The sequence below is a fragment of the Mauremys reevesii genome, linkage group 11 (assembly GCF_016161935.1).
Source record: "Mauremys reevesii isolate NIE-2019 linkage group 11, ASM1616193v1, whole genome shotgun sequence".
Lineage (NCBI taxonomy): Eukaryota > Metazoa > Chordata > Testudines > Geoemydidae > Mauremys > Mauremys reevesii.
Genome location: NC_052633.1, coordinates 11,637,816 through 11,659,231, shown reverse-complemented (window position 1 = coordinate 11,659,231; position 21,416 = coordinate 11,637,816). Strand labels below are relative to the sequence as shown.

The window sequence follows — 21,416 nt, the reverse complement described above, 5'->3', positions numbered from 1 at the left end:
ACAGCAAAGCAGTTTGAGCAGTACAGGCAAAGACCACAGACTTCTTCCATTTAAAGTTGCGCATCCTCCTAGTAGACTCTTAAGCAGCTAGTAAATCTTCAGACCTTGCTCAAAACTCAGTACTACTCAAACTCTACCCTTTCAAAAACCTGGCTGATAGTGACAGAAATCCCATGACAGATGTGTACATAAATAGCCTGAAAGACAATGGGATTATCAATTCAGTGTTAAGAAACCATCCTGCCTTGATCAATAAGGAGCTTTGAACCTCTATACTACCAGCTTGGTCACAACTATTGCTACAAAGGCAATTAGAAGAGTCAGAATTTATGTGACGTCATGTTATGTCATGCTTTCACTGAAAATAAATTGAAGCAAGGGATGGTGAAGAGAAGAATGAAGAGCTGTGAGGCACAGGGAACTGCAGGAGTCTCAGCGTGGGGCGCTGTCGCATGAGGAGTAAGAGCAAGCATTATGAGGGAAGTATCTCTACAACTTAGAAGTTTTATTTACACTTTAATGTCAGCTTTTCTCCGTGCCTCAGTTTCCACACCTGTAAAATAGTACTGATAATACTTGCCTCGTTTGTAAAGCGTGTTGGGATTTACGGACGAAAAATACCTAGCTCTTACAATGTGCTATTACACATCATAGATGGGGTGGCATTCTTCTATATGTTACAACATGGGAGTAACTTCATCGACTGGAGTAAGAGGACAAATTGCTTTTACCAAATGGGAAGAAAAGATCTTTGATGTAATTCCGCAACTACTACAGTAGTGTGTTACACAATAGCATCTCAGCAACAGATACAAGAGGACTATATAAGATCAAGAAAATTAAATCTTTTTTGTACAACTTACCAAGTGGCAAAACACTAAACACTTGCCATGTCACTTGCAGGTGCATTTGCAAGAGATGAAACACAAAGAATGCTAAATTTGTACCCAGAAAATTTTAATAAAGCTGGAATAAATCACAATAGAAATTACTCCATGAGAATTATCTAGCATTATCATTATTCTCAGACATCACTCGCTTTACAGAAGCCTTTGGCAAGGTACGTTTAAAAATTCTTGCTAGGTACCTATTTGTAAAACCACTTAAACTATAAATGAATTTGTACATCCTGCAAATTCTGAAGTCATAGTGCCTCCCCATTATTAACACTGCCCATTTAAAAATTCAAACAGAGCCCTTTTCTTTACCACTAATGGCAATATGCTGATACCACCTGTAGCTAGTCTCCTAAAACATATCTAATTTTGGAGGGGATGTAGTCTTGGATACTCCGTATCACACTGTTTCAGATATTGTTGCTACAATAAATATTAGAATACTGCTTATATCCACATTAAACTCTGTCTTGTCAGTTCACATTTTGAATGGAACTGGACTTCAATCTGTTTTGTTTACTTGAAATGTGTGCGAGACTTTTTGACCAAAGGTGGTCATATATTTGCCAGTATGGCTAACTGGAAAAAAAAAAAAGTTATCTCAGCTTCATTTCAGTTTCTGATAGCAAATCTAGCAGAAATGGCGGGCTAATAAGAAGAGAGACCTGAAAATTCTAGTATTGCCCATTTAAAGTTCTACTGTACAATTTTTCCAATCTTTTAGCTGCTATTAAAAAGATTTATACCAAAATTGGTTGTTTGTGTAATATTTTCAGAAACCCAGGAAAGTTGTAAAAACCATGCAGGCAGCTACCAATACCCAACTGGTGAACATTTTATCTTGGAAAGCTAACACCTTAAGAAGGAGATATATTATCCTATTTTTTTTTTAAATATGCTGCCCGGGCCAAGGGAAGGATTCCCCTTTTACTTTTCTGATTTATTTTTATATTCTGACACATTTCATGTAAGCTAGAAGTATTTTCTGATTGAATACCTCCATTCTGTAACAGAACTTCAATATGTTTACAACATTTGAAGCTAGCTAATTTACTAAAGCTTCCTTATCCCCACTTCACACTATGGCCAAGGAGGTACATACTTCAGCAAACAAGTCAGATATGAACAAGGCTACATACTACAAGCATGTAATGTGCACATGCCATTTACTGACAACATGCATGGTACCAGATTCCAGATTTTATACAGTAGCTGCTGATACAAATAGCAATGCTACTGACACTGTAGCATGACATGACCAACCCAGCATCTCATTCAACTGATGTGATGACAATCAGAAAGATAAATCCTTGAATAATTATTGTGTGTTTGAGTCAGTATCAGTCACTTTACAACTCCAGATGTTTGCGTATCAATGGAGCAAACCCACCGGAAATATACATAGCTAAAATGGAAGTACTTTTTAAAAATATCAGTAATAATTTCCATTATGCACTCAAGTTTTTTTGTTTGTTTGTTTTTTGTTTTTTTAACTTTTTTTTTTTTTAAAGCTCAAACTTTGTGATTTGTTCCAAACGTCATAAAGAAAAGCTTAAGACAATCCTGAAGCCTAAGCAAAAAAGATAACATCCAAGTTAGAAAGGGGAAGGTAAGGGTTTTGTGTAATTGAACACAAAAAGAAACTCCCACTGAAAAAAACATATGTATTATATTAAGAGCTTTGGTTCAAATTTACTCAGTGTTACATCCTGGACTTTCACCAGTAACATCAACTTGGAAATCAAGTAGTCAGTTACAAAATAACATTACACATTTACTCACACTGCATCCCGGGAGGCTCCATGTGAGAGCAACAGCTGAACAATGCTCACATGCCCATTCCTGGCAGCATCATGAAGCGGTGAGTCATTCTGATACCCAGTAGTGTTCACCAATGCCCTGTGCTGTAGCAATAGCTCCACCACCTTCTTGTGCCCATGATTACAAGCCTCGTGCTAGCCGGTGATGTTGACAAGAAGCACACGGGAAAGAAAGACATAAAATTCTAATGAAAGCACAGAATTTTTTTTAAAAATGGAGGTTTATCACCATAAGTTAATGCATTCACTTTCATAGCACCTCTCAGACTGGCAGCATGATATGGAGACACTATTCAATTTTGACAATGGCCATCATGAGTAATTATCTTTTCAAACATGGCATTGATAAAGAGCACAGAGGAACTGAACAGAGACCACCTGGTGTACAAATAAGACTAACTTGGAAGGCATTCCTTTATATCAACTAGGGTCAAACATGCTCTTTGGGAGAAAAAGGCAGCGGATGAAAAAGGATTAGCACTCACTACCTATCATTTTTTTAAATGAAATTCAAGCACGCATGAATACAAAAATATATCTAACCAAAGTTCAAATTCCACTGTCTAATGTGCACCCAAAATGGGGGGAACTATAGCTCTAACGGCATTAATAGTTTACAAGATGCACAAGAAACTGTGCTTGCACACTAACCTGGAAAGAGATCATTTTCCACACTTTAGAAATCATAGGTGAAGATTGTCCTAAATATGATAGTAAAAGTGCGAAAGAACACTGACACTTGAGGAGAGGTGGGATGATTCTAAAGGAAGAGCATTCTCACACTGTCATAAGGAAGACTATTTCCCATAACTGTCTTCTTTATGCTTTGGATACAATAAAGATGGGGTGGGAAAGAACAAACTGTAAAAAATGGAAGCGTGGAGGAAAGGACAACAGACAAAAATGAAAATATCAGAAAAATGTTGATACCCACCAATGGTGTCCATCCAGCATGGTCTTTAACATTGGGGTCTGCTCCATTTTTCAGTAAGTGTTCAACGGCTGATACATCACCCTAGAAGGGAAAAAAAATCATTGCTAAACTTCTTAGGAAGGCTAGATACAAAAAAGAATGGGAGAGAACAATAATAAGCTGCATCATTCTGATTGCAATTAAACCAAGACTTTCATTTAGACAATGTCAACCTACAAACTTTTACTCTTTTGAAAACAACACTGTTTATTAGTATAGTTTACTCAGAAACACCTAAAAGCTTTATTTAAGTCAGGAGCAGACTGAATAAGGCACATCTGACGCACTATAAATAATTCAGAATACATAACTGGACTAGTGTGTGCAGACTGCAATCTATTGACTAAGACTGACTGCAAGGATTAAGACCAGGTACATTTACCCAAAAATTACATGTCCTTCAAACCAAAAATTGTGTCAAACTAATCTAAATGACTAGCTAGAAACATGCACAAGTGAATCCGATTTATGTGCTTGTCTTAGACACATCCAACTTGCATGACTAAAATACTGAAAGAAAAAGCAAAGAAGAAGTATTCCTATTTAATCTTTCAATTATTATGCAAGTTAAAGCTGCCAGCATCCTTATATCATTGGCAGCTATGCTATCATCATAATTTCATTTCCATTCTGGCAGAACACTACAAGATATTCAAGTTTTGCTAAGGCATAGAGGTGGAAGCCATATAGGAAGGAAAGGGGAATACCTGAGACAGAAACTATGGGGAGTAGAAGGAGGAGCCTAGAAGAATATAACCTACAATTCACCAGAATACCCACAAAATTGGTTAAAGTTGAGGACTTAAGAGCGCCCAGACTCCCTGATTATTAGAATTCTGAACCTGTGCTGTCAGACATTGCTTGGAGTACGATAAAGGCTTCTTCACTCCTGTCTATAACTCTGTTAGCTGGAATGCCTACTTTGTTGTGTTTCTATCACTTAATATTTTTATGCAAATAGGTTATTGGCCTATCATTCAACCCCAACCTGGAGGACCAGTTGACTGCTGTTCTTCTGGTCCCTATCTTTTCACTTGTCCAGCTTGATGGCCCTACCAGGAGTTAAAACTCCCACCAGCATAGTTTTCGGTCAGTGGAACACATAAGGCATCCCACCGTCTCAAGGTGCAGTCCCCAGAGAAGTCTTATTAGAAGAGTCCTTAGCAAAATTTGTACTGCCAGCTACAAACCCCAAAATGGGAAGATGGAAAAACCAGGAAAGAAAGAGAAAAAGAGAAAGAAAGGAAGGACGAACGGGGGGACATATAGAAGGAGAGACAAGGTAGGAAAAACCACAAGGGAGAAGTAAGAACTCCATGTGCCAAGAACCTAAGGCTACACAGATGGCAAAGAAAGGAGAGAAAAATTGGAAGTTGAAGACAGAACTGCAAACTTATACAGCGACAATATGGAATAAAACAGAATAGGTGAGATGAAATCTCCTGCCCTCATGGTGAAAGCTCAAACAAAGAAGGCTTCCAGTGCAGATCTATTGAAAACAGGGTAAGGGAACCCAAAAAGGTTAAAAACCAGAAGCTCTCTCTCAACAAAAAGCTGTGGAAGGAGTTAATACCTGAATCACTATGCACTAGCTGTAATTCTTGTGCCATCAAGTATATTAACTGAAAGAGATCCTGACCATTATTCCACTACCACATTACATACCTTAGAATTCACCTCCCTCTTTAGGAACAATGAATATGAGGCCCAAAATTGAGGACAATATTAAACCAAATGAAGGAGAGCGTCAAACCTGTTCTATGATATCAAGGAACATTTCTGAGACCATGTAGAATAGCATTAATCCTCATTCTTTACAACCAAAGAAAACTCTTCCAAGACAATGAACTCTGTTCAGCAGAAAAATAAGCAACTGATAAAAGAAATATTAACTAAACATTCACATAAAATGCTGAAAAGCTCTGACTTTATATCAGTCAACTAAATTTATATAACCAAGAGATATGTTCCATGCATTATAATCACAACCTAGACGCCCCCAGCAAAATGTTACATTTTAAGCAATTAAAGAATATACAATTCTAGTTAGAATATTTTTTGGTCTCAAGGAAAGAGACGCAAGTGGAAACCACATACAAAGAGAAAATATTCACAAGCATGGAAGACAGTGATAGGTACAACATAGCTTTTCCCATGGATAAAAAGAATTACCTATGGTAAGTGATGTCTGAGCTTCACTTTTAAAATTATTAAGTTTGCAAACATATAACAGTGGTTGATATTTTTGCAGTGTTCCCTTACAGCAGTTAACACACCTAGCAAATAATTGAAATTTGGCATTATGTACGTTAACTGCTCAGAATGTTAACATTCATATTACAAATCCATAAAATGCTAGTTTAATTTTTATTACAGTAAAATTTTGCTGCTGTTGACAACTAGAAGTACTATCAACATATACAGACAGAAAAAGGGATAGAGTAAAACTAGAAAACTATAACTCCGTTGTAAACTGAGAAATGAGTGGGATTTTTTCCTTGGAAATGAGGAAAAAAAACCATTTTGTTACCTAGGCTGTAAATGGAACTTCTCTTTTTACCACTTGCAATTCACAATAAAAGTGGAAGGAATGGGAGAGGAGCTTTCATTTCGATTACACACATGCACAATGACTGAACAGCTACTGTCAATCAGGATTAGAAGTGATGCGTTAAGAAAGCTGTTTGTGGCCTAGAGACTGACAGAGGAAATATAGCCAGAAATTAAAGTTTAAGTTTACAGCCGCAGGGCATGTTAGTAGACTCATGGAAGTTATGTCTTCTGCACCCTGAACTTTTAAGAGGTTCTGAGAATACATTCAACTACTTGACAGTGAATACTCGTTGAAAAAAGAAACATGCAAGGAAAAAATAGGGAGGACAGATCTTCAACTGGCATATACTAGGGATAGTAGTATATCCAATGATAGACTTAAAAACAAAATTAACTTTAAGCACTGACTTCAATGGGAAATTCCAATGCTTAACAGGTAAGCCAGTGCCTTAAGCATTTTGCTGGGTCAGGGCCAGAGTGCTCAGCACCTAGCAGAATTGAGCCCCAATTAAGGAGATGATTCTATGTATCCTCCATCCTGGAAGAAATCAGGATAAGTGATAATTTAATGTTCTTTGACAGTTTTCACCTACTGCAAAGAAAACACAACAGGAGTCTCCATCTATACATAGCTTTTGTTTCAAGAGTACCATCTAGTACTCACTTAACAAAAAAGCTCAGAAAACTTGCTTTGGCTTTTATTTTAAAGTAAGTTAAATTTCTCATGATCAGGTACAAAATTATTTGCTTTATTCTACATGTTTTTGTGACTCTATGATAAGTCATCAATCCCTCTACCACACAATATTTGCACTGAGGTATTACCACTAAAATATTTTGTGCCTGTTTGAGCTTACGCTAGCAAGGGCTTGTTATGTTAAGGTTAATGGAAAAAATGGGCTCAAAGAGTCTTAGAATATCAGGGTTGGAAGGGACCTCAGCAGATCATCTAGTCCAATCCCCTGCTCAAAGCAGGACCAATCCCTAACTAAATCCCCAAATTGCCCCCTCACGGATTGAACTCACAACCCTGGGTTTAGCAGGCCACTGCTCAATCCCTCCCCCAAAAAATGTTAAGATGATCCTGACACTACACAACACTAAACATTAAAACATGGTTTGGGGCTTCGAGTATAGCCACCTCAGCCTGTTTTGTCCCATAGTGCTATCCTTAATAACCTTTTATTAAAGATACAGAAAAAAAGGAAAAACCGTTAAAGCATTTGAATTTAAAGTACTAAGTAAGAATTTCATTTTAACAATATTTCTTATTCCTTTTAGTTGTATACAGTTCTGTGTTTTATAAAAAAGGAAAACCTTGTATGACGCTATTTTAGATAGCATTAAATATGTTAACTGGGGATGGTTATCCGGGGAAGAGAGAAAAAAGACTGGAACTGATGTTGAAATCGGATCCTGCTTCCTTTCAACAACAACAACAACGGATAAATAGCCACAAAAGGGTAAAAGGGTATAGAAAAGAATCACAAAGATAGAAAATGCAGTTTCTGTGGTGTTCACGCTTACCTGCGACCCTGCTATGGAGAAACATGTGCAGCACACAGTCTTAACAGCCATTCTGAGACCTGGTAAACTTGTATCAGCATCTCTGCATTAGGCTGTTTAAGACATTACTTAGAACTGCCTCTCTGGTTGCAGGCTCACAGCAATGTTGTGAATCTCTTTCTTAGGTGGCTTAGCCAGAAAAGATGGAGAAGGAAGGAACATGGCATGGGGGGGCTGACAGCAGAAACCCAAATCTCATGTGCCAGGTGATGCTCAGGATTTTGCCATCTCCATGAGCTTTGGCTATGTCATCTGGGTCCCTCTCTCTGGCCCTGCCAGGTCAGTTAAGGACATTTCTCAGGAGCAGACAGTAGACGTCCAATTGCGTCATGATGGATTCTTAGGTCCCAACAGATGACGGGGTAACAGCAACGATGGTAAAGCTCACTATTTACAGTCCACCCATTTCCCAGCTTTAGATCCCCCAGAAGTGTTTCAAAAGGACCCAGGAATTAATGGACAGAATAACCCATCCTCTCATTATTTTGTCCACCAATTAGACCTCGTTTCCAACCCACCAATTTCTGGCCATTAATTACCAATTCCATTCTCCTTTATTTACTAGTTATTATCGTAATCTTTGGGTGACATGAGTAGACCTTTTAGTCTGGACTAATTCAGTCTCTCTCGCTTTTGCTGACTTTTATGAGTAATTTTATATAACTCACTGAGCTGGCCTTCTCTGGCCTTGATCAATTTAGAGTATAGGCCTCTGCCCAACAAATTTATTAAAAAGACTTGGGATTCTCCTACTTGGGAGAATACCGCCTGATGTTCATATGTTTGAGACAGGAAAAGACATTAGCTTGCTAAAGCTGATATAGTAAATTAATGGGGGAGAGGGGTATTGTTAATAAGTGAATAGCACCCCAAAGAAATAACTAGCTTGTGTACAAGAAGGGACACCATCACAGGGTGTGGGGGGACAATTATCTGCTGGAGACAGACCAAGGGAAGGCCATTTTAAGATGATTATCAAGGTTATGAATAGCAGCAATGAAAAATTACATGATTCCGATTAGCCTTCACTATGCTGCAGGTTGGGAAAGCTCCAAGAAGCTCAGCAGCATGAAAGGCACTGGAGCTACCTATCCGCAAATCTAGAAGACAGCATTGCATTGGTTTACGTGGAGAAGAATATCATAAGAACATGAGAACGGCTGTACTGGGTCAGACCAAAGGTCCATCTAGCCCAGTATCTGTCTACCAACAGTGGCCAATGCCAGGTGCCCCAGAGGGAGTGAACTTAACAGGCAATGATCAAGTGATCTCTCTCCTGCCATCCATCTCCATCTTCTGACGAACAGAGGCTAGGGACACCATTCTTACCCATCCTGGCTAATAGCCATTTATGGACTTAACCACCATGAATTTATCCAGTTCTCTTTTAAACGCTGTTATAGTCCTAGCCTTCACAACCTCCTCAGGTAAGGAGTTCCACAAGTTGGCTGTGCGCTGCATGAAGAACTTCCTTTTATTTGTTTTAAACCTGCTGCCTATTAATTTCATTTGGTGACCCCTAGTTCTTGTATTATGGGAATAAGTAAATAACTTTTCCTTATCCACTTTCTCCACATCACTCATGACTTTATATACCTCTATCATATCCCCCCTTAGTCTCCTCTTTTCCAAGCTGAAGAGTCCTAGCCTCTTTAATCTTTCCTCGTATGGGACCCTCTCCAAACCCCTAATCATTTTAGTTGCCATTTTCTGAACCTTTTCTAGTGCCAGTATATCTTTTTTGAGGTGAGGAGACCACATCTGTACACAGTATTCGAGACGTGGGCATACCACGGATTTACATAACGGCAATAATATATTCTCAGTCTTATTCTCTATCCCCTTTTTAATGATTCCTAACATCCTGTTTGCTTTTTTGACCGCCTCTGCACACTGCGTGGACATCTTCAGAGAACTATCCACGATGACGCCAAGATCTTTTTCCTGACTCGTTGTAGCTAAATTAGCCCCCATCATATTGTATGTATAGTTGGGGTTATTTTTTCCAATGTGCATTACTTTACATTTATCCACATTAAATTTCATTTGCCATTTTGTTGCCCAATCACTTAGTTTTGTGAGATCTTTTTTAAGTTCTTCACAGTCTGCTTTGGTCTTAACTATCTTGAGCAGTTTAGTATCATCTGCAAACTTTGCCACCTCACTGTTTACCCCTTTCTCCAGATCATTTATGAATAAATTGAATAGGATTGGTCCTAGGACTGACCCTTGGGGGAACACCACTAGTTACCCCTCTCCATTCTGAGAATTTACCATTAATTCCTACCCTTTGTTCTCTGTCTTTTAACCAGTTCTCAATCCATGAAAGGACCTTCCCTTTTATCCCATGGCAGCTTAATTTACGTAACAGCCTTTGGTGAGGGACCTTGTCAAAGGCTTTCTGGAAATCTAAGTATACTATGTCCACTGGATCCGCCTTGTCCACATGTTTGTTGACCCCTTCAAAGAACTCTAATAGATTAGTAAGACATGATTTCCCTTTACAGAAACCATGTTGACTATTGCTCAACAGTTTATGTTTTTCTATGTGTCTGACAATTTTATTCTTAACTATTGTTTCAACTAATTTGCCCGGTGCGGACGTTAGACTTACTGGTCTGTAATTGCCGGGATCACCTCTAGAGCCCTTTTTAAATATTGGCGTTACATTAGCTAACTTCCAGTCATTGGGTATCGAAGCCGATTTAAAGGACAGGTTACAAATCTTAGTTAATAGTTCCGCAACTTCACATTTGAGTTCTTTCAGAACTCTTGGGTGAATGCCATCTGGTCCCGGTGACTTGTTAATGTTGAGTTTATCAATTAATTCCAAAACCTCCTCTAGTGACACTTTAATCTGTGACAGTTCCTCAGATTTGTCACCTACAAAAGCCAGCTCAGGATTGAGAATCTCCCTAACATCCTCAGCCGTGAAGACTGAAGCAAAGAATCCATTTAGTTTCTCCGCAATGACTTTATCATCTTTAAGCGCTCTTTTTGTATCTCGATCATCAAGGGGCCTCACTGGTTGTTTAGCAGGCTTCCTGCTTCTGATGTACTTAAACATTTTATTACCACCTTTGGAGTTTTTGGCTAGCCATTCTTCAAACTCCTCTTTGGCTTTTCTTATTATACTCTTGCACTTAATTTGGCAGTGTTTATGCTCCTTTCTATTTGCCTCACTAGGATTTGACTTCCACTTTTTAAAGGAAGTCTTTTTATCTCTCACTGCTTCTTTTACATGGTTGTTAATCCATGGTGGCTCTTTTTTAGTTTTTACTGTTTTTCTTAATTTGGGGTATATGTTGAAGTTGGGCCTCTATTATGGTGTCTTTAAAAAGCACCCATGCAGCTTGCAGGGATTTCACTTTAGTCACTGTACCTTTTAACTTCTGTTCAACTAACTCCCTCGTTTTTGCATAGTTCCCCCTTTTGAAATTAAATGCCAGTGTTGGGCTGTTGAGATGTTCTTCCCACCACAGGGATGTTGAATGCTATTGTATTATGGTCACTATTTCCAAGCGGTCCTGCTATAGTAACCTCTTGGACCAGCTCCTGTGCTCCACTCAGGATTAAATCTAGAGTTGCCTCTCCCCTTGTGGGTTCCCATACCAGCTGCTCCATGAAGCAGTCATTTAAAGTATCAAGAAATTTTATCTCTGCATTTCATCCCGAAGTGAAATGTTCCCAGTCAATATGGGAATTTTGATAGCCTCTCTAATTTCTCTTAGCATTTCATCATCACTATTACTGTCCTAGTCAGGTGGTCGATAATAGATCCCTAATGTTATATTTTTATTAGAGCATGAAATTTCTATCCAGAGATTCTATGGAACATGTGGATTCGCTTAAGATTTTTACTTCATTTGAATCTACATTTTCTTTCACATATAGTGCCATCCCCTCTGCACCCCCTCGCATGACCTGTTCTGTCCTTCCGATATATTTTGTACCCCGGAATGACTGTGTCCCATTGATTGCTCTCAGTCCACCAGGTTTCTGTGATGCCTATTATATCAATATCCTCCTTTATCACAAGGCACTCTAGTTCACCCATCTTATTATTTAGACTTCTAGCATTTGTGTACAAGCACTTTAAAAACTTGTCCCTGTTTATCTGTCTGCCATTTTCTGATGTGTCAGATTCTTTTTTATGAGACTGTTTATCATCTGATCTGGCCCTTACATTATCCACTTCCATCCTCTGCTCCTGACTATAACCTGGAGATTCTCTATGATTAGACTCTCCCCTAAGAGAAGTCTGTGTCTGATCCACATGCTCCTCTGCAGCAGTCGGCTTTCCCCCAGCTCCTAGTTTAAAAACTGCTCTACAACCTTTTTAATGTTTAGTGCCAGCAGTCTGGTTCCACTTTGGTTTAGGTGGAGCCCATCTCTCCTGTATAGGCTCCCCGCATCCCAAAAGTTTCCCCAGTTCCTAACGAACGTAAACCCCTCCTCTCTACACCATCGTCTCATCCACGCATTGAGACTCTGAAGCTCTGCCTGCCTACCTGGCCCTGTGTGTGGAACTGGGAGCATTTCTGAGAATGCCACCATAGGTGTCCTGGATTTCAGTCTCTTCCCTAGCAGCCTAAATTTGGCTTCCAGGACATCTCTCCTACCCTTCCCTATGTCATTGGTACCTACATGTACCACGACCACCGGTTCCTCCCCTGCACTACACATAAGTCTGTCTAGATGCCTCAAGAGATCCGCAACCTTCGCATCAGGCAGGCAAGTCACCATACGGTTCTCCCGGTCATCACAAACCCAGCTATCTATGTTTATAATGATCGAATCTCCCATTACTAACACCTGCCTTTTCCTAGCAACTGGAGTTCCCTCCCCCGGAGAGGCAACCTCAGTGCGAGGCAACCCCAGCACCATCTGGAAGGAGGGTCCCAACTATGGGAAGGTTTCCCTCTGCTCCCATTGATTGCTCTGCTTCCCTAGGCCTTTCATCCTCCTCAACAGCGCAGGGGCTGTCTGACTGGAGGTGGGACAATTCTACAGTGACCCGGAAAACCTTATCAACATAACTCTCTGCCTCTCTTAGTTCCTCTAGTTCTGCCACCCTGGCCTCCAAAGTCCGTACGTGGTCTCTGAGGGCCAGGAGCTCCTTGCACCGACTGCACACATACGCCACCCGCCCACAGGGCAGGTAATCATGCATGCTACACTCAGTGCAATAAACTGGATAGGCCCCACTCTGCAGCTGGGCTTCTGCCTGCATTGTCTCCTAGTTAATGGAAGGGTTGTTTAAAGCATCATCCCCAGCCCCAGCTCCCCTCCCCCTTTTTTTAATGAAACCTTAGATTCTGCAGATGCTGATGGCACTTCCCCAGAAAAGCTTCCCATTTGGCATGGGCAAGTGGATTTTTTCAAGTCCTAATATCAATTGTATCAAATGCTAGTGCTGACAGATGGTTAAGAAAAGCAGCCAGCATCCCTTTCACTGTTTTATAAAATTTTCCCCCTTTTCTACTTCTATTAAAGATATTTTGCAGCTTACTTATAATAATATCTCCATTAACTTTAACTCACTGGTTAAGTGCCAGGATGGAAAAAATAAAGTACAATGAGAATTAGAATATCACATGAAAGACTGAAGCTGAGACCAGGGGATAAGTCTACAGAATTTGACTCCTTCTCTACTTTCTAACGCCCCAAGTGATTTTACTATATTGCAAGTCAAACAAAAAGAACCCCATACCTTGATCTAATGAGTGAACGACTTGATTGTTAAACAACCCAATCCCCCCCACACACACACTCTTATTGTTTTCCCACATCTTATTTATAATTTATATTAAGTGGAGAAAGAAGATGACAAAAAACTAGAGAACTTATAGTAATTGTGAATGCTCTGACAAACTTTAAAGAAAACCATCGCCTCTGATTTCTTTAAAATTAATTTCCTCACCAGCAGATCATTTAGAGGGTAATGAGCATGGTGGCTCAGCACATATATTTGTAACATAAAACATCCAAGAAGAGTTAAGCTCCAATCTCATAACTAAAACAACTCACAGAGACTGAGCACCGTAAAAAGCAATATTTGTGGAACACTGGAACAATTTTACATTCAACATTAATATTTGGGAAAGATTGCTGTGATCATGGTCAATTCTTGTATTTCTAAATTCAGTATTTTAAGTAGTTAAGAGGCTTTTATATTTGTCTGAAATACATTTAAGCTGTCAGGTGTGAATTTCATTTGAAAAAGCCTAGAAATTATTGTCTACAATAGCCTACTTAGTATTACTACTGCACTTAGATTTAAAAGGACATAATCAACTTTAAATGTAGTCAATTTCAAACAAATTAAAGGCAGTAGCAGGTACTGCACCTGCTTCTGAGTTACCGTACCTATTCCTGGGGTTTTTCAATCAGTTTCCAGTTCTTAAAAATCTGGATCTTTCTTCACTGTGTGAAAAAGCTTTATGTGGCTTAGTTATTTAAACTGATTGCCTTTTCTACATAAAAACTTAACCACTCTAATTGTTCTCAGTAAAAATACCGAGGTTTTGGGGACAGATGACTGGTGAATTGAACTTGTTGAAATGGAATCCAGAAGTCACTTTATAAAGGAGTTTGAAGTGTGGACATAGTAACCTTAGGCCTGGTCTACACTAGGACTTTAATTCAAATTTATCAGCGTTAATTCGAACTAACCGCTCAACCGTCCACACCAGGAAGCCATTTAATTCGAACTAGAGGGCTCTTTAGTTCGAATTTGGTACTCCACCCCGGCAGGTGGAGTAACGCTAAATTCGAACTTGCTAGCTCGAATTAGGCTTGGTGTGGATGCTAATCGAACTTAGCAGCTCCGGGAGCTATCCCACAGTGCACCACTCTGTTGACGCTCTGGACAGCAGTCCGAGCTTGGATTCTCTGGCCAGCCACACAGGAAATGACCCGCGAAAATTTGAATTCATTTTCCTGTCTGGGCGGTTTGAATCTGACGTTCTGGTTGCACATCGGGGCGAGCTCCGCAGCACCTGCAACGATGCAGAGCTCTCCAGCAGAGGAGTCTGGGCAATCCCAGAATAGAAAGAGGTCCCCAGCATGGACTGACCGGGAAGTCCAGGATCTGATCGCTGTGTGGGGCGAGGAGTCTGTGCTCTCGGAGCTGCGCTCCAACAAGCGGAACGCAAAGACCTTCGAGAAGGTCTCTAAAGCCATGAAAGACAAAGGATACAGCCGGGATGCGATGGGTCAAGTTCATGGTGTGGAACGGCGATTCTGGGCCCGGGAAACAAGCACAGACTGGTGGGACCGCATAGTGCTGCAGGTCTGGGATGACACAGAGTGGCTGCGAAACTTCAGGATCTGAGGAACTGTCACAGTTTGAAGTATCAGTAGAGGAGGTTTTGGAATTAATTGATAAACTCAACATTAACAAGTCACCGGGACCAGATGGCATTCACCCAAGAGTTCTGAAGTAAGAGCCTTTGGTGAGGGACCTTGCCACCATGATCTCCACTGCCTGGCGTACCCTGCTTTCTGAGAGGTCTGCGCCACTCTCCTCACCGTGCTGCCGGAGCCTCCTCGCCCGGTTTCTCAGCATCTGACTGTGGAAGAGGTGTACGATAACGTGCGAGGAGTTGACAACGGCCATAAGTGCAGCGATGATCGCAGCGGGCTCCATGCTCGCAGTGCTGTGGCGTCCGCGCTGTAACCGAGCAGACAAGGGCGCGAACAGATTTCCCGCCGGCGCTTTCAAGGAAGACAGGGAGGGCGTGATTGACGGTTCAATGACGACACATTTTTCCCCCCAGCATGCATTGGGGGGAAATCCCAGAATTCCAATGGGCAGCGGGGAGTGCGGGAACTGTGGAATAGCTTCCCACAGTGCACCGCTTCCAAAGTCGAAGCTGGCCCCGTGAATGTGGACTCAGAAGTTCGAATTTGTGTATTTAGTATGGATACACAAATTCGACTTATTAAGGTCGAATCCACAAATTCGACTTAAGTAGATTCGAAATAGTCCTGTAATGTAGACAAGCCCTTAGACTGAGAACACCGTGAAAGGAGGTTTGCTTCATGCTCCCAGAGTCGGAGTGCAATAACTCTATGCTTAGCTGCTACATGTTTAGGGCATAAAGCTCAAACGCTCTTCCCAACTAAATGTGCTATGCACCTGAGTTGTCCTCAGCCCATCCCATGTTTTATCATTCTTTCCTCTTGCTGGACTTTATACTAGTGCTGCTTTTGCTCAGGGAGCCTTCCGTACAGTCTATCCTGCCCAGTGACCCTGCAGCTTGCAGGAGAAATACAGGCAAAATCTGATCTGCAGGGAAGTTTATGCAGGAAGTTTACAGGATTCTCATATCCAGGCCAAATTTAAAACCCCGTGGTAACAATGAGCCAGAGGTGCAAGTTCCTGTGTTTTCAATCACCACATATGTAAGGCAGTAGTTCTCTGATCTAATGTTTGGTAATAAAAGAATTTAGATAATTAAGATGTGGGAGAACTGTGATGGAGTGGGGTTTTCCCCAACCGTTTAGATAATTTTAGAAGTATAAAAGGCCACATTTTGCACTTTAACTACTTGGAAATTTTACCTTTAATGAGTATGGAGGGTAATAAAAAACATGATTTCAGTTCACTAGGCAAATAGCTACATTCAGTCTAATTTATTAATGCAATTCAGCATGAAGCTCATCCACTCGAACCTTTTTTCAGAACCATTTTGCTTTTAGAATGTTTATTATTAGTGTAGAAGTAGTAAAATGGGAAAGAGACCCACACACTTCCAGCTTTGACTGATTTGGAATAGCACAATACTTAATTTTAATGCTTGATAATGTTGTTAATTATCTCTTTTAAAAGACAAAAAAAGTAGAACTCAATTAACTTTCATTAAGTGCAATGTATTAGGGCCTACAAGCTAATGAAAATAATATGGATTTTATAATTAATGAAGTCCCAGAGAATTTAGTTTTAATTCTGATATTTTTTTTACAAGACTGTTTCCATTACAGTGACAATTTGACAAACATGGGTGGATGAAGAAATCAGGAAAACAATGTTAGAAATACTGAGAAAAACTCATTGTGCTTGTGGAATTGAAATCACTGACTGGGCTACCTTTCATGTATTATAGTCCAAAATTCTCTAATTTAGCCTAATTTACAGAAGAAGTCAAGTACAGAGATTATTCAACTCCCCTTTTTGTTTGTGTTATGTTCACTGTATACACCATGGATCAGCAACCTTTCAGAAGTGATGTGCCGAGTCTTCATTTATTCACTCTAATTTAAGGTTTCCAGTGCCAGTAATACATTTTAACGTTTTTAGAAGGTCTCTTTCTATAAGTCTATAATATATAACTAAACTATTGTTGTATATAAAGTAAATAAGGTTTTTAAAATGTTTAAGAAGCTTCATTTAAAATTAAATTAAAATGCAGAGCCCCCCTCCCCCGCCCGCCCAGTGGCCAGGACCCAGGCAGTGTGAGTGCCACTGAAAATCAGCTTGCATGCCGCCTTTGACATGCGTGCCATAGGTGGCCTACCCCTGGTATACAGACCAACAAAAACACTTGCTGAAAGGTTGTAAGATAACACTACTTTAATTCTTTGAATCCAGAACCATAAAACAAACACACACACACACATACACAAAAAAAGCAGGCTGTGTCCTAAGATAGAGAGGCATAAAATTCAACCCACCTGGCTCTTTACAGACTGAGTGCTGAAGACCCAGATTGCATGCTTCCCTTCAACCAAGACTCAAAACCCCCTTAAAATTACAAGATATGCTTTAAGTTTTAACAGTTTTCAATATACCACAGCTTGCATTACGGTGGTTCCTAGGGCACTGCATTAGCTGCAGTATGCACACTTAATACAGGATTGTTCCTACCCTCAAGATTTTACCGTCTAAATACACAAGACAAGTGTGGAAGAAAAAGTATTATCTTCATTTTACAGAAGGGGAAGTGAAGCACAGAGAGATAAAGGGTATGTTTATGTTACAATTAAAAACCAGGCTGGCCTGTGCCAGCTGAATTGGACTCGCGGGACTCGGGTTATCTAACTGCAGTCAGGGTGAACAAAAATCAATCGATTTTTTTGCATTTAAATCGGATTTTTTTGGATAAAATGCTTTTTGAGGAAAAATAGATAGTTTTAATTAAGATACATTATAGCTCAAAGATCTCTCATCATGGAATAGGGATTATAAATTCTAATTCTATAATATGAGACAAATATTCATGTAATGTTTAAGAAAAGTTTTGTAAATGAGTTCTAATAGTTCATGGATTAGGGATCCAATCTTATGGGGTTCGAGGGGTTTCTGTATAGATTCTTTCGGTTAATCTTTCCATCTGTCCAATAGGACTCAGTGCTTAGTCTAGAAGATACCATCAGAGATGCATAGTTTTTCAGTTCTCGAACTGTGGATTTGTGTCTCCAGAGACAACATGCTTGCTAACAGCAAAAATGTTTTAAAATAAATAAATATCTAGAGGTGTGAGAAATAACAGACCTCAACCCTATTGTCCCTCTGCAAATTTGTGTACACAGAGTCAATCCCTTACCTCTCTCTAAAAGTGCAAAGTTTCAAAAAGTTCAATGAATAGAAGATTGTTGGGGGCGGAATAGATCTGGACAAGGAGAAGAAGTCTGGAGATAAATGTGAGAAGGGCAGGGGCGGCTTTAGGAATTTTGCCGCCCCAAGCACACGCTTGGCGTGCTGGGGCCTGGAGCCGCCCCTGGAGAAGGGAGGGACAGGTAGTAGAAACAAAAGTGCAACTGTTTGAGCAGCATATTCCAGAAGTCTTGAGGTCTTTCTGAGTGTAGCCTTCATTGATTTGAGATCTACCATTCTCTCACTAGAAAGGAAAACCTATAATGACAGCAGGCCGTAAAAGAGGCCCAGATTGGAAATAAGAACCATTCAAGAAATATATCATATGCTGATGATGTTTTAAAGAAAGTCACATCAGTGAACTGGTGGAAGTCACTTAAGCACTTGGATTCAGAGACTGTTGAAGTGATAATCTCACTTTTAACAGCAGTAGCTTCTTCTGTTGGTGTAGAAAGAATATTTTCTCTTTGAACTAACTAATTCATTCCAAATTGAGAAATCATTTGGGACCTGAAAAAGCAGGACAACTTGTTTTTCTTTTCCAGATTATGAACAAACAGGAAAATGAAGGTGAAGACGACTGAGTTAGTTGCAGATGCCAATATTTTAAGTTTCACATGTTGACCTGGCTGACATCGTCGATTTAATTTTTGTGGGTTTTTTTGAAATTACATTTTACTATTTTAGTTAAAACAATTTTAACAAAAACAAACCTGATTTTAAAAAACTTGAATGTTTAATTAAATTAAAAAATGCATATGCTTGTTTTGTTAGAATATTATATGTTTGCTGTTGAAGAAAAAAATCCAGAACACATAATGTTATTGTTTTAGTTAAATAAAACAATTGAAATGTCTGTCTGATGATGTTCTCCTCCTTATACAGCATGGCAAGAAAATCCTCCAAATATTAATGATTAACCTGTTGAAGTGGAGATAGTTTGCCTCCCAATGACTTCATAAATATCAGCTTCAATTACCTTTGGTAAATGAAATAACCAAACAATCATTCATTTTCTGATATAGCTGTAAAACTAATCTGAAAAGTTTTCACAATAAATCTCTTTAAAAATGCATAGTGTGTACCTTCTAAAAATGAAACCTACATCTCTGAGCTGTGAAGAATATGTATTAAGGTTATAACAATCAACAAGAATGCACTTTTATGTAGAAATCCATGATTAAATCGAGTTTTCCTGACTAGTGATTTAAATCAAATCCACCCTGACTGCAGTGTAGATGTTTCAGCACAGGCTGAAGTGTGGGCTTTAGGATCCCATGAGGTGGGGGAGTCCCAGTGCTCGAGGTCAAAGCTGAATGTCTACACTTAAAGGCAGTCACATTCTATTTTAGGGCAACAGAGAAGCCCCATCTAATTAAACCAATAATTAATAATACTGGGTGTTATTTTAATGCAAACAAAATAAGGAAAATTGTACCAGTACTAATGAGGAACAGCACCGGACTTCCATTTTTAGCTCACTGACTATAAACATCAAGAAAACTGTACCTTGATAATTGCGCCTTATTGACTTCTCTTAGTTTACTGTGACTCTCATGATAAGCTGCATAGCTGCTCTTTTCCCCTCTCAAAAATACATTGAAGATAATGCAATCTTGAAGGAAAAGTGTGGGAAAGCTGTCAAGATAAGTCAAATTTTAGGACAATCAATCCTGACAGCTTCCCTTAAAAAAATCCCCCTGGAAATATACAGGGGTAGTCTATAAGCAGCATTTTAATAATAAAAGATGAGTATGCTGAATTTGTGAAGTGAGGTAATAGCAGGACCATCCTTAGAGCTCTCAAGTCACTAACTACAGTATATAATTTTCTCTACCATGACTAATTAAGTATAAATGATTTCAAAGAGAAGATTTGTACTCATAACCCATAAGTTCTACTTCCAGTTAATCAAATGGAAGAACTGTTTCATAAGCAGCAGGTGAGAATTGCTATAATGCCTCTATGAAAGGCAGAAAACAGTTATTTATCAAGGAAATTCTTTGACTCTACAAATAGAAGTGCTGTGTATCAGTGTCGGGATATTTACAAGTATATCAATTCTAGAGGTACAGGAATTTTATTGATGAGACTATTTCTTTTATGTATGATTTAATATAATATATATATTTAAAGTGCTAATGCACAAAGCACAAGTTCTTTGAAATGACCCCAGATAACGTTACCAAAGTTTTCCATATATGATACTTCTCTGTCTGATCCCCCTAAAAGAGAACTTGAGGTTCTGTACGACAGAAAACAAAACACACCCTCTTAAGAGGACACCTACTTAAAAAGGTCATTTATGTCAAAACAGTTTTATCTGCTATTATAACACCTATGATTATTATAGCCAAAAAGAGGATGAAAACAATATCCCTCCCCTTCTTGTTTATTTGTTTATTTAGTGAACTTGACAACAATGACTACATGGGGGGAACAGTTAACTAAGTACAGTCCATTTTTCCTGTTTGTGTGGATCTTTCACACAGCAACAAGGGAGAGGAAAAACCGTTTTAAAGAAACAGGAGCATGCCACTGCAACACTGCAGAAAGCTGACAAAAGGACTCTCTGATCATAAAACATGAGGGAAACTGGCAGGTTTGATCACAGATGAATGAACACTGTGTAAATGCAAAGCATCATTAAAAAAAAAAATCAAATTGCATCCAGGAATCCTAACTCTCATTCTCCTGCTATAACCATCGGATCATCCCCTCTCCTCCCAAAGACAGGAACACAGTACAAAAATCCTGATACGCAGCAATCCACCTCTGTCTACCAAACAGTTACATGACTGAATTTTTGCTTTCAATTTTGTTTAAGAAAACCACAGAAAGTCCATCTAAAAAGCGATACTAGAAGATTATTATTAGTGCTATAAAGTCAAGGTCTCAAAAACTAGACAATGCCAGTATTCAGGTAGTCTCCTGCAACATTAATTATAGTTAAATAATCTAGCTCCAGTGTTGATGTGGTCATTGAACAGCCAACCAATTAATTGTCA

General features: G+C 39.3%; 1 protein-coding gene across 1 annotated transcript in view; it reads right to left on the bottom strand.

The window, feature by feature from the left end:
* Nucleotides 1-21,416, bottom strand: part of BARD1 (BRCA1 associated RING domain 1) — a 66,637-nt gene that overhangs the window by 29,191 nt on the left and 16,030 nt on the right. The window contains exons 5-6 of the mRNA XM_039495581.1: nucleotides 3,651-3,731; nucleotides 2,679-2,851 (exon numbers count right to left, since the gene is read on the bottom strand). Of these exons, the coding sequence (XP_039351515.1) occupies nucleotides 2,679-2,851; nucleotides 3,651-3,731 (254 nt within the window). The remainder of the gene's footprint in view (nucleotides 1-2,678; nucleotides 2,852-3,650; nucleotides 3,732-21,416) is intronic.